This window comes from Amphibalanus amphitrite, unplaced genomic scaffold (genome assembly GCF_019059575.1).
Source record: "Amphibalanus amphitrite isolate SeventyFive unplaced genomic scaffold, NRLGWU_Aamphi_draft 000908F_arrow, whole genome shotgun sequence".
In the NCBI taxonomy this organism is placed as follows: Eukaryota; Metazoa; Arthropoda; class Thecostraca; order Balanomorpha; family Balanidae; genus Amphibalanus; species Amphibalanus amphitrite.
The window spans coordinates 158319-172033 of record NW_024882402.1 but is presented as its reverse complement, the minus strand read 5'-3'; the positions used below and the strand labels follow the sequence as shown (position 1 = coordinate 172033).

Genomic DNA, 13715 nt, shown 5'->3' with positions numbered 1-13715 from the left:
TTTTTTAGCATTTAAATTCGCCTCCCAGCACATGAAAAGCTACACTTTTAACATTCGACATCTGGCTGATGTGGATTGTGGTGTCCTCGTTGTCAAGTCTTCGTCTAGTAATGTGCCATACCTACTTGATCGGTTAGACTAGCGGTTAGACAGGTTAATGCGTTTCAAGCTTAGTATATTTATTTCCACCCGGAATTCGCCAAACACACATTATGAACAATGCCATATCGATAAACCTTAAAATATCGGACCTCAGGCATACACAAACTCACTGCGGGGCGCGCAAAAATTATCACACCATTTTCGGCACGATAAAACGCGTGACATTTGGCGCCGCCCTCTCCCGGCAAGCAATGACACTAGGAAAGGCGCACTGGCCATGTACCTTTGTACTGACTGCTGAAAGCTGGGAGATTCAACTCAGGCTCAACTCACACACTCGGTTGAACTCACACAACGCTGAGGTCCGGTGGTGGGGTCGCGAGGGATGATTAAACGTGATTAGGAGAGATTAAAACCAATAATCAGGAGACACAGATTAGACCAATGAACTGCCATGACATCGTGCAGAGTTTCGACCAAGTTTCCTGTTATCGATACAGCATACGGAAGCCTGGCGAGAACCTTGCAACTTGAGGTTCTTCATAACTCTCGGATAAAACACAAAGATCCAAACACATGTTTCGCTTCCACCATAAGCGCAATAACCACTATGTGAAGTACTGTCTACAAGCAACGTAAAGGCATATTTTTGCCGTTCTGTCTGATCAAAAAAATAGCACATCTCGATCATGGGATAACACTCAATTCGGTATATTACTGGACACGTATTCCTTGTCACATTTAGATACACTGTACAGATCGTCTATGACGAATGTAGTCTATATACCCGCTTTTCTAAGATATTCTGTGTCTAGCCGCACGTTAAACGATAAATATATTTATAAATAGATTGATTAGATTTATCCATTGAATGTGCAAGTGTTTCGTAGCAACTAGCAGCCATTCTTAAATATCTAGCGCGATCACAGTTCACGAATCACGAAAGTATCCCCTCAGGGTCACCAACTACCCCCCCCCCCCCTCCGTCGTTGCCCCCTCGGAACAACGTCTGTTAGTGCCACACCCATACCACTTCACACTGCCTTAGAACCGTGCGATCGACTTGTTTATCTATGCCCCGGCTGACCCCATAACCTCCATCCTGACCCCCCACGTTGACCCCTCCGGCCGGGGGGCATATAACATCACTGAAGCACCTTGATTGACCACCACTCGAATCGGTGTGAGACGGACCCCACCTTTCACATAGTCCTCCGGCCGAAGGTCAACTGGGATTATCTGAGGGAGCTGAGAGGGACTCTCTCGACCCGACCCGTACTGCGACCCAGGCCACTTTGGAAACCTTCACGATATTTATCATATCACCGTACGATAATGAATTAATTATAATATAATGCAGAGGGAGTAATGCATAGATATTGATGATAAGTAACTATTCAATATGGTAAAGCAGTCATGTGTTTTATTTCGCATGAATTTATGATAAAGGTTAGGATAAAATTATTGGATCGTTTTTCCTTTTTCGTGCAGCTCGAAGTCGTTTACATTTTCTTTCATCACAAACATAAATTTACCGGTCTTGTCGGATCGCCCAAGACCCTAACATACGCACGGCCTCACACGAGCCATCAACACTAGTACACTCTACCTAGCCTCTCCCCCTTTTCTCCATACCGTCCAACACCTTCCCCACAGCCCACCGAGCGCACACGCCCCACCACCGACCCCCCCCCCCCTCCCCCTCACATATGTTGCTCAGCCCCCACCCCCGCGGGATTCTCCATCACTGGGTTATCACAGCATCCGTCTTCATCAGGAGGTGTATCATGAAGATCCAGCGCAGGTAGAGGCCCGTCAAAGAGCACTCCCTCTGGGATGACGGATTCACGACGACTGCAGACTGAAGAGCGTGCCTGGGAGACGGCAGCCTCGGAGAATTTTCTTGTGGAAGGCGTCAGCGAGAGGCGGCTGGTGGTGCGGTGTTTCTCTGGGGGAGTAGGGGCGGGGATGGTTAGAGGGAGGGAGAGAGAGAGAGAGAGAGAGAGAGGGAGAGGGAGAGAGAGAGAGAGAGAGAGAGAGAGAGAGAGAGAGAGAGAGAGAGAGAGAGAGAGAGAGAGAGAGAGAGAGAGAGAGAGAGAGAGAGAGAGAGAGAGAGAGTCCTGCAACATTAAAAACTGCGTGCTATTGATCGAGTCGAAGCATGGTTCTTGTGCTGGGTGCACTGATCGAGTCAGAGAATGGTTTTTGTGCTGGGTGCACCAAGCATCAAAACACTTCTAAGCCAAGATAAAAGAAGAGTGACATAAGCGCCCCACGTCAATGAGAGCCAAAGGTATTTGCGGAGACTGTGTGACGCCGTATTGCTATTACGCGTCTCAAGTGAATCATCAGACACAGTGCAGCAATAAACCGAGATTGCCGTACCGTAACATACGCTCATGTTTAACGTTTAACACGATAAGGCATCATCTAGTGGACAGAAATAGAGCACACAGGTACTTGACAGGGAATTCCGAACGTCTCTCGATCGCCTCTGCTCATGCTGTTTCTGCAATTTGACAGTTACTGATCCTCGGTCAAACACCGCTCATCAGCTTCGTCCGCTGGGCGGTAGGTGGCACCGCCGTCGCCACACTCGAGCTCACCAGTCGCGCAGCGGGGTAGGTATTGAGGACGTGACTTTTGACCTGGCGTGTGACCCAGGTTTCCGCCTCAGACGGAATCCCGCCCTTTGACAGTGATCTGGTTGTGAAAGCTAGAATGATATATTGATTGTGAAGTGCTTTCGTAAGAATTTCATGTCATGAGCAAACTTCAGGTTACGAAATTCGTACCAGCAGACACCATCTCAGCCATTGATAGTTCTTTATCGATGGAAAAATCTCGATGCAGTGTGCGCTACAGAACGCACACCAACAGGTAGCAGCAGATACTGAATAGTGAATATAGCGGCTACAAAGTGCATGTATTGAGCTCACGAGACATGGAATCACTACTCGAAAATCGCATTCATATTGGCTGCAAGGAACAGGCAGCCCATGGCACTAGACGGGAAAGTGAGCAAAGGCACCAATTGGCTGGCTCGGCTAGCTCAGGAGCGACTCATGCACAAAAGGTAAGACATGATGGAAGCCCGATATGATATTAATTTGGTAAGCGATGTTCACACAAATGCTGACCGTGACCGCTGAGTCTACATGAAAATGGCCGAAACGGCTAAAAACCTTAAACGTCGTACCTTATCTGTGACCGAAGGTGAAATGAAAAACATGAGCATAAAACACTAGAAGGCATGACAAGCATGTTTCTCCTTCAGAACTCCGACCTTAAGTGCCAACCACGTCAACCAGATACCTAAATGAATATCGGAAAGAAAACGTGAACTAGCGTTCTGATAGAACAATTTTTTAATCAAATGCGACAGCAAGAAGTTCGCAAGTCACAAGCAAATGCTGATAGCGGGCAACCTATCGCCCTCCCGTCCTAGCGTTCAGAGGGAAACAAAGATGGTTTCATGCCCCGAAGTTAAATAATTATTCAAGTTCATTCGCTCTTGATAGTTGCTATGAACAATCAGTGATACATATATGTCACAAATCAGTTCACACTTCACAGCTCATTCGCTACTACATTATAGTTAAATAGGACGATGAAAACGAATACAAATATGCAAAATATACCAGGCTACCAACGCACTAAAATGACATTACAAAGTCGTACAAGCTTTACAATTTTACATCATTTCATTCGCCGATACATACAAAGATATCATCCATGTCAGCCAAACGGATAAAGGGATCCTGCAAGATGCCTGCCCAGTGACCAGCGCAGATATATCAACACACGTTTACGGTCTTATAGATAAAACGCAGAAAACACGGACCATAGACAAACACCAGAGACAGTATTCGCATTTCGAACCATGCACAAGTACTGCATCCAATGACATCTAGCAACTTCTATAATAAAGTACAAAATCTATGCGACTTCCAGGCCCATTCCAACCGCTCTGCATGGACTGCTCTCGTTAAAACTTCCAATATAAACAATCGTGACAAATTAATATTTGGGACATAACCCGAATCAAGACAATATAGGAATCAAACTAAGTTTGTAAGGCAATAAAAGGTTAAATGGACACACCCATGTTTTATTTTCGTGGATGCAAACAACGCCACCTAAGCTCCGTCTACCAGCCAACTGAAAATGTTGCGAACATCTGTAAAACTAACTTAAATGTGGCTGCAGAAAAGTTTTCAAAGACCATCATAATTCACTTTAAAGTTAATGGGGAATATGAAAGTAGTTGTAAAAATCAGAATGGTAATCATTTTAACATTGCACAGTGCCAAGTCACTATCAGCCATGTGCATTGTACACTACCATCTCAGTACCACAAAAACCTTCCAACGGACAATCTTGCCATCAAAGTAATGGGCAGACTAGCACCATACATTCACACAATGACGTATAATCCAGACAACAAGAGGGCAAATGCATCACTAAACAGCCTGTCGACTAATGCTCACCTAAGTAGGCACCTATCTTTTTCTGATAATTACGCACGTATCTTGGGAATGTAGTTTTTCGCAATCTGTGGGCAGGTCCCGCAATGTATCACAGACTATTATGGAAGACACGTCGGAAAAAGGGTTGACAAAGGAAAGAAAGGTTGGGCGAAGCATGAGAAGGAGCTATTGAGAAAGTGAAAATAATCCAAGATAGAAAGAGAGCATGAGCAAATAGAGGATGTCAGACAGGAAGAGAGAAGAGAGTTCCGAGATCAAAAGAGAGAAAATAAAAGATACAGACAAAGGGCAGGGGACAGACAGACACGGACAAAACAAACAGTTTCCGGCTAGTGTAAAGCCACACCTCACAGGGACTCTAAATCAATACACATCCATACCCTATGACAAACACACAAACACACCCTCTGGCGACCTCAGTCAGAGTCCAGTCGCGCCCCGCTCGACCCCGCCCGCAGTTCGATCACCGATGTCACCCTCTTGGTCAGCAGTCCACGGTCGAAGGACCCGACTCGGAGCTCGCGCTGGACGGCTCTGTACTGCTGTATGACGAGCTCGTGGCCGTGTCGTCTCCACCACCTCCTCCCAGAAGAGGAGATCGCTCGTCGGGCTCGGCGGAGGACGGTGGCTCGCTGTGGCTAAACAGCGGATCCTCTGCAGAGAGACAGACACACGGACCGGGCCGCGTCACCCACCGCAAACGGACGGACGATAGGCGGACGACGACAAATAAACACAGGCGCAGACACGCAGATGCTCAGCCGAAGAGGATGGAGAGGTAGAGATGGGCCAATATGGACGGAAGATGACGGCTGGATGAAGGGTGAATGGAAGAAAAGTGATGAACGGATAATGGATGGATATAATGAAATGACGACTGTATGAAGGAGGGACCAAAGATGACGGCTGGATGAATGACGGATGGACAGAGTCTGATGGATTGACCATGGACGGGTTGACTAAATATGACGCCTGAACGAAAGGTGGATTGCTGGAATCGACAAGGAGGAGACTGACGACTGGATGAAGGTCGAATGACGAAAAACTACAGCTGAATGAAGGACGGATAGGCGGAATCTGCCGAAAAAGTATTGATGGCATCTGACGGCTGGATGGATGGAAAGGCAGATACGTAGGTACACGAAGGCAAAGGCAAGTGGCAACGACGGACAGACGATGATGAACGGACGGACGAGAAGAGAGACAAAGACGACGAGTGGCCAACAGCTGATGGACCGATGATCGGCTCGAAGATCGGAAGCCACATAGGATCAGCTGTGATTGGATGATACGGACTTGTATAGGATGCGTTCGTTACCGATCGCGGTTGGCGGTTGGAACGTAGCTAAAGTAGCACGCATTTAAATCATTTTATGGTGCAACCTTTTATAAAAAAAAAAAAATAAGCGTATCGAGTACGTAGCAGGAGTGTGAGAAGGTGTATAAATTAGAGACAGGACCCGGCAATGACAGAATGGTTCCATGCCAACATCAGAAATATCAATAAATGACAAAATACGGTCTTTTGGAGACAGAAAATGTAATGTACCAATTGACGTCAAAAAATGTACCAATTGACGTCAAAATATCATTCGTCAAACAATTAATGCTTTTATGAAGCTTTGAACGTTGCCCATTGTTACCTGCTGAAGCCCAAGAGCCGAGGGAGAGGAAAAGGGGTAGGATTATATTTAAATCCAAAATTGCCACTCGTCACACGTCATAAAAACTATTCTGAGCACACACCAAGCAACATCAGCACATGAAAAGTTAGGCAGCACAAGTGGCCAGCAAACACAGGGACAACCACACCAAGCCCGAACACCTCAAACCTCATAACCCTCCTAAACATACCAATATTCCCAGAGACAACCGAAAGCCGCTATCCCCATCCCGCCCCAACACAACTCTGTCCTCTCCCCTCATCCCTCTCCCTTTAGCACCCACAAAATACCGCCTTAATCCCACCCGTTTCTCACCTTCGCGCGGGTGCCACAGTTTGGTGGAGCGGTAGAACAGAATGATGAGTAGCACGACCACTGATGTGCCGCCGCACATCACCACCAGGACGTACTTGTAGAGCTCGCCGCATTCCTTCTCGTTCTCACTGCGAACGACAACAGAGGTGGGAAGTGAGAGAATATCGAATGGTGGAGGTGAACGAATAGACGAATCAAAGGTGACAACAATGAGAGGTGGAACTGGACATATGGACAGCTGTAAAAGTGAACAGGTGGTAAGATGGAAAGATGGAAAGGTGAATAAGGACAGACGGAAAGACGAACAAATAGACGGGTGAAAAGATAAACAGACGGACAGATGGAAAGGTGAAAATATAGAAAAATGGACAATGGGAAAGGTGGAAAACGCGGTAAGGCAATGAAATGAAAAGTGCGCGGGCAGTGATGGTAACGGCGACGGCAACCGTACCTAGGACGGAGACGACGGTAGAAGGTGAGGAGAAAGGAAAGAAAGATAAACCGGTCAGTTTGATGAATCACTGGGATCATATAACGACAAGCGTGAAAAATGCTACCGTCAGTGTCTCAGTACCCAAACAAAAGGCATGTCTGATGATTGATAACTGAACAATGGCGGCTCTGCAGCTCCGATGTACCCTATGCACCCTGGCTTGCACGGTCCGCATAAAGAAATGAAGTTACAAAACCACTGGCAGGTGGGGATTCAAAGATAGTACGTCAAAGATAGTATCGTACGTAGTACGATAGTACGTGATAAAAAATGAATAAAACAAGACTGGGAAAAGAGCATGAATAAAATTTAACGAGCTTGGCGAAGCGAACAAATCAAATAAGTCGAATGCAACGAGCGAGCTTAAAGTACCTATCTCGTGATGTACAAAACAGTCACACAACTGAAGAGGAAAATGTAATAGAACTAGGAAAAACCTAGGGGCAAAGAAAATCAGCGAAGAGAATGAACCCGGCCTTAACCTCGGCCATGGTTCAAATAATCTCAGCATATTACATTCATGGTGCTACGTGCTTTTGCGAGGAACATAGCGAGTATAAATATGTCAAGAATTTTGACACTTTCCTCGAAAAAAAATCAAACCAAAGGAAAATTATAATTGACACGATTGGCTTTTGGCTACAAGCCTTCATCGAACCAACAAAATGACACGATACAACATCCATGCCCTGACAAAACCCATGTCCTAACATGAACTTTGTATCGTGTAATTTTGTTGGTTTGACGAAGGCTTGTAGCCGAAAGCTATCTGTATTAAATATAAGTTTTGGCTTTGATTTTATTTGTTCGAGGAAAAGGTCAATGATTCTTCATGTATTCATACCCAATACCCATTATATTCAAACTAAATAAAACAATTCCATTTGTCCTTCAGCGTTCCCAGTGCGGAAGCCCGGAGCAGGTATTGACGCACACCTCTCACAATCAGAGACAAAGCCGGCGTGGGGCAGCTATGACCACTTCAGACACCTCTCGAGACAGTTTTTCACGATCCGCCTGATCATGTGACGCACCCAGCACTGATTGTGGGCCGTTTCACACGCCCCTAAACGTGCGGAGGCTGGGCTGATTCAGCGGCCAACTTGAGACCAAGGACGGACCGTGGGTGGCTAGTTTGGAGACGGGTATTATGAACGCCCACATAGCATGAATAAAGTAGAAGCTGTAGAAATTCTTAAGGTATTTTAAGCTTTAAAAAGAATGCCAATATCTTCTACATTTCTGAGAGCGCGTGGTTCACGCGGAAATGATTTTCAGCCTGATAGTGCATTGAAGATAAGTCTTAAAGAGCATAGCACTCAGTGCATGATTTGCAATCAGCAATTGTCTTGGACAATAGGTGTTTATAGGTCCCAAATAAAGTTTATGAGCCTGAAGGACATTGCAGCAGTGTCGAATTAATATTAAATTTCTCGGTCGGCATACTAGTTACTTTTAGTTATTTCATCATCGACAACATGAAACTGCAAAAACAACCTTGTCGGTAAGGGAGATTCGACAATCACTGCTAAAAACACAAGGCTTAGTACATCTCTAACAAAAAAACTCAGATACACTCACTTAGTTCAAACAATGAATCTCGACATGAACTCACAGATTGTGCTATCGATGTTTGCCGAGATGTCATTATCTAGGTTATTATCCACCGTTTAAAAGGGAAAAAGTCCATGATTCTACGGAACCGTACCGAACACCACAAAAGTGATGGGTCTCAATACAAAAGCCGCGCATTGCAATTAATTCAGAATCACTCGTCACCATAAGCGGCATATCAAAGGCATCCCACTTGTGCCCACAATGACCACTTTATGTCCGTACCATCCTTCTTCCTGTACCTTACTCCCTCTTTCAGTGCATTACTTCCTCGCAAACTCCCTTCCGTATCCACTGTCCCAGCAAGTGGATACGGAAGGTTTCATCCTCCCCCTCCCCCCCCCCCTGAACCAACCACCCACAACGACCCCTCCCTCCCTTCATGTCATGACTGTCATCTTACTGATCCCTTTCCTACCGTACTTTCCCACAAATACACGACCTTTCGTCTCCCTATGCCTACAATCAAATCCCTTCTCCTCTACACCCTCGAACGCTCCCCTCCCTTTCAATTGATCAACTCACGCTGTACAGGACATGATGTTCTGGATGATCTCCACGACAGCACCGTTAGACAGCTTATCGCAGAAGCTCAGCGCGCCGTAGACGAAGGCGCCCTTCACGCTGGTGCCGATGATGTCTGAGGTAGCCGCCAGGGTCGTCACCAGCATGATGCTGCCGCCCATGCCGAGGAGAACGGCTACGCCGTACACGAGGTAGCTGGAGTAGACTTCACCCTCGCCGAAGAAGATTCCCAGACATGAGACTATACCCAGGAGCGCGCCGATGCCTAGTGAGATCTGTAGGGAGGAGAGGGCGGGGCGGTTAGTCGAGCGAGGAGGGGGCGAGGATGGAGGAGGGGAAGGGGAAGGTAAGCTCAATTAGTGAGCGGGAAAATGTGGGTTGAGCAGTTCAAAGCGGAATGACTAGTGAGAAACGAGTGTAATTCTGTCCCAACAACACAGCGAGCTTTGGGGGTCTAACAACATAGCACAATGCAGAACTGCAGCCAACAGCACTTTGCATGAAATTGACAGCGAAACACCATTCTACATCTGGCATAAAAACGATAGCTATGTCAAAAGTAATCTCACAAAACAACATAACAATCCAAGTGAACGAGCACCAGACCAGTAACTATCACCTAAAATTACTTTACTATTTGCTATCTTCATCTCTCCCGAAATCCGCCCTTCGCACTCACCCTTCGTCCAAGCTGGTGGTTGAGCAGTTTGATACCCAGTGAGCCGAAGAAGCCGCCAATGTACATGATGAGCGGGAACACGGCTACCGACGTCTTGGGCGCGTGCAAGTAGTCGTGGAGGTACAAAGTAATGTACGTCTGTTGAGAGAGGAAGAAAGAGGGAGAGAAAGAGGGGGGAGAGAGAAGACAGAGCGTCAGACGAGAGGAAGTCGTTCACATCGGCGATGAGGTTTAAAAATAACTTATCCCGCCTATCAAGTCATACGAATCCTTGAGAGTGCGAGTTGAACCTTTTGACTTAACCCTCTTGTTGATGAGTGGCTGAACTAGCAAGTCATTCTCTGCACTTGCTGACGATAGGCAGCCGTGTGAAGCGCGTGACTGGTCCTGACGAGTAACCCCCACCCCCGTCGCAGAGACCCGACAAGTGCCCACACACCGCCATGTTAGTTCCGTGCGCTACCTAACCCCTCCCGACCGCCGTCGCGTTAGTTCCGTGCGCTACCTAACCCCTCCCGACAGGAGCGGAGGAGGGGGAGTGGGTGAGGGCGGGTCATTCGCACTCCGTGCTGTCAACGATGACAGGACGATCTGACTGATAGTAGCAAGGGATGAGAGGCACTTCCCGGTTAACCCGCTGTTGACAAGGAACATGAAAGAATTGACCAGAAGGATGAGGAGCGAATGTTCTCTTCTACCCTACTAAAGGTATGAAGTTATCTTTCAGCGATACGATGTCTCCTGAAGCCTAGCATCCCCAGCTATAAATACAACACAACTTCCCCTACAATTCTCCCCAATCTTGGCAGCCCCCACGCCCATTGATTTAAACCACTTTCGATACAATTACCCGTCTAACAACTAAAAACAAATACACGCCAATATATCCCCTTCCCCTACATGGTTTCCCTCCGCAAAATAACTCCCCTCCCCCTTCCTCCCTCCAGTACTATTCTCTTACCATTGACAGATTCACGTAGAGCCGCACACTCATGTAAATTACACTGAGCATCCAAAACTCGGTCCGCTTCAGCCACTCTCCCACAGTCGCCGGTTCGGGCCGGGCCCCGGGCGCCGCGCCCGCCGGGACTGGACACGTACTGGACCGCTGGACAGCCGGCGGGGGAGGGGGTGTTGACGCTGGCTCCTTGGTGAAGATGTGGAAGACCACGGTGGTGACGATGCCAACCGCCATCGTGGACAGCACGATCAGCTGGTGGAGAGGGGAAGGGTGTCAGAGGGGACTTGGGTAACGCTCCAGGGGGAACGAAGTGTCAAAATTGGCTTTTATTCTTTTTAATGTGTCCACTGTTTTGGTGAGGGCTCACAATAGCCACACAGAGTGGAAGGGCACTGGTGATGCGCGATAATCTTATGCATACGATCTTGATCAGGATTGACACAGAGTCTCATCATACACCAGAGTGCTTATGCACTAAACTTCGATGCTTGGAACAAGACGTAAAAATTTCAGCGCTGTGCAGCTACGGTAATCACACTCAAGCATATTTTATGACGCCAATTTTATTAACGCACAGGAACATGTGAAGAGAAATGGAATCCACTTCATACTGGTAAAAACATAGTATTAACAAAGCGAGTCCTCACAAGATCATCGTGTGGGGTCCACCAAAGACGCTCAATCTCAGGGAAGTGCAACCACTCGAACTCACTCAACCTTGACGGACTACCTTCCCATCCCCACACTCGTGCCCGATAGACTTTGGGCAGGCTTACGTCATATAAGGCACAGTCTTATGCGAGTCTTACGAGGTTAGTCTGAAGTTGACTTCCTCTTCAGTGCAAACTCGGTTCAAATTCGTGGAAGTCAGATGCGATTTTCAAGAGACAGAGCGCTGGGAGAAGCCAACAGACATAAGTCGACGACGTTATCAAAGAAACGCAATGAAACCAACGTTATCAGACCATCTCAATAACGTCATCACATTAGTCTATTGACATCATCACATCACGTCTCTGATATCGTCGGACCAGCCCACTGGCGTCATCAGGCTAGTCGACCGACGTCATCATAAAATTTTAACGTCATCACATTGGTCCGATCGCGTCATCACATTGGCCCACTAACGTTTTCACATCAGTCCGCTGACGTTATAGGAGCACAGGTCGCTCGACGAGCCCCCTCCAAGTCCAGACTGGCCACCGTCTGGAATCTTCGTAATAACTACCAGGCACTACTTCCTTTGGGTCCGGCCGAGGTCATAAAGGCGAAATACGGACAATGCTAGCACGCATATTTTCGCATTGTTCTGGAAAAAATGAGTATCCAATTTGGAAGATCCATTGTGTGGTAAGAGGTCGCCAACCCCTAGCCCAATCTGGCAAATTGAGCTATATTTCGTCTACTCAGTCCATAGAAGAGTTCTGCTGGCCATTTAGACGGTGGACTTTGACAATACCACCCTGTCCACATGCTAGTTCAGCCCTTCCACAGGGCCGACCAACTCTCCTGTCCACTGTTCCACTCACTCAGACTGGTAAGCCCAGCCCCTCTTAGCTAAGGCCGCTGCTCTTTACAGTCACAACCAGTACCATCCAAACCGTGTAACCTTGCCCGAACTGAACCATCATGATATGAAGCGCCCTCGTACGAGTGTTCGCAATGTAGGAGCCTTTGCATACATACTTCTAATGCTGTGTACTCTAGCTGTATCTGGTTACGGGACAAACTACTCATGATTTGCCGGTCATCGGGCTGAAAGGTTGTCGCGCCCAGCTAAAAGTGGTATCATGCTTGCGTCAATTGAGCTCAGATAAATATCATAACGCTTGTTATATCATTGGACATTGATAGAACATGAGTGTTTACATAAATGGCGTGGAGTTTGGGTCTAACAGCGCTCGGGAGCATTAAATAAATTAAATAAATGGAAACATGCACATATTCATGCATACATAAAGACATATACCCCCACACACACAAAACACATGGATATATAGGCACAAACCAGACAACACATACGGACAAGACAAGAGACACAGGCAAACAAAACCACAAGACAAACAGATAGACAGATAGACAAACATGCAAAACAGCTCGACATGCAAACAGCTCGACTCACCCTGAACTGGGGCGCGTCGGACGGGCCGACCCCGCCGTCCCCAGATGTCGAGTTCCCGACGGCGGTGCCATTGGCCGCGTCAGCGGCCGGGTCACCACCGTCGGCATCGGCCGTGGCGGCCGTACCCAGCACCACCCAGGCCACCGTGTAGACCAGGATGTTGGCGGTTACCGTGAAACCGTACCTGAGGGAGGGAAGGGAGACATGAGAACTGGTGGCTAACGGCAGGGGATACGTGAAAACGTACCTGAGGGCGGGAGGGGGGAGATATGACGTGACTGACGGCAGGGGATACGTGAAAACGTGCCTGAGGGAGGGAGGGGAGATATGACGTGACTGACGGCAGAGGATACGTGAAAACGTACCTGAGGGAGGGAGGGGAGATATGAACCAGCTGACGGCAGGGGATACGTGAAAACGTGCCTGAGGCAGGAAGGGGAGACACATGAGAACTTGTGCTTAACGGCAGGAGTGAGAATAAATTAGCCCGTACCTGAGAGCAGGAATGACAAAATGCACCCGTATCTATGGGCGGGAGTGAGAAAAAATGAGCTTTTACAACAACATAAGAGGGGAGACATGTGAACCCGTACCTCAGAGCAGGAATTGATACCTATACATGAGCATGTAGGTGCGTGAAAAGATAACATGAATAAAGAAACATGAACCTGAAAAACGTTGCGTGTGCGTGGAAAAAGTACAGGACGATAGCTGATGGCACGGATGCGGGAAAATGAGCTCATACATTAC

At 47.5% G+C, this 13715-nt stretch overlaps 1 protein-coding gene across 9 annotated transcripts in view; it reads right to left on the bottom strand.

The window, feature by feature from the left end:
• Positions 1-797: 797 nt before the first annotated feature.
• Positions 798-13715, bottom strand: part of LOC122367918 (major facilitator superfamily domain-containing protein 12-like) — a 53995-nt gene continuing 41077 nt past the window's right edge. For 5 of the 9 annotated variants that reach the window (XM_043341449.1, XM_043341447.1, XM_043341448.1 and 2 more), the window contains 6 exons: positions 12966-13149; positions 10844-11095; positions 9883-10020; positions 9204-9478; positions 6572-6699; positions 798-2050 (listed from right to left, as the gene is read on the bottom strand). In XM_043341449.1, the coding sequence (XP_043197384.1) occupies positions 1806-2050; positions 6572-6699; positions 9204-9478; positions 9883-10020; positions 10844-11095; positions 12966-13149 (1222 nt within the window). In that variant the 3' untranslated portion in view covers positions 798-1805. Of the gene's footprint in view, positions 2051-3000; positions 5247-6571; positions 6700-9203; positions 9479-9882; positions 10021-10843; positions 11096-12965; positions 13150-13715 lie in introns of those variants that run through there. The other 4 variants (XM_043341450.1, XM_043341452.1, XM_043341451.1 and 1 more) reach the window with 1 other exon arrangement.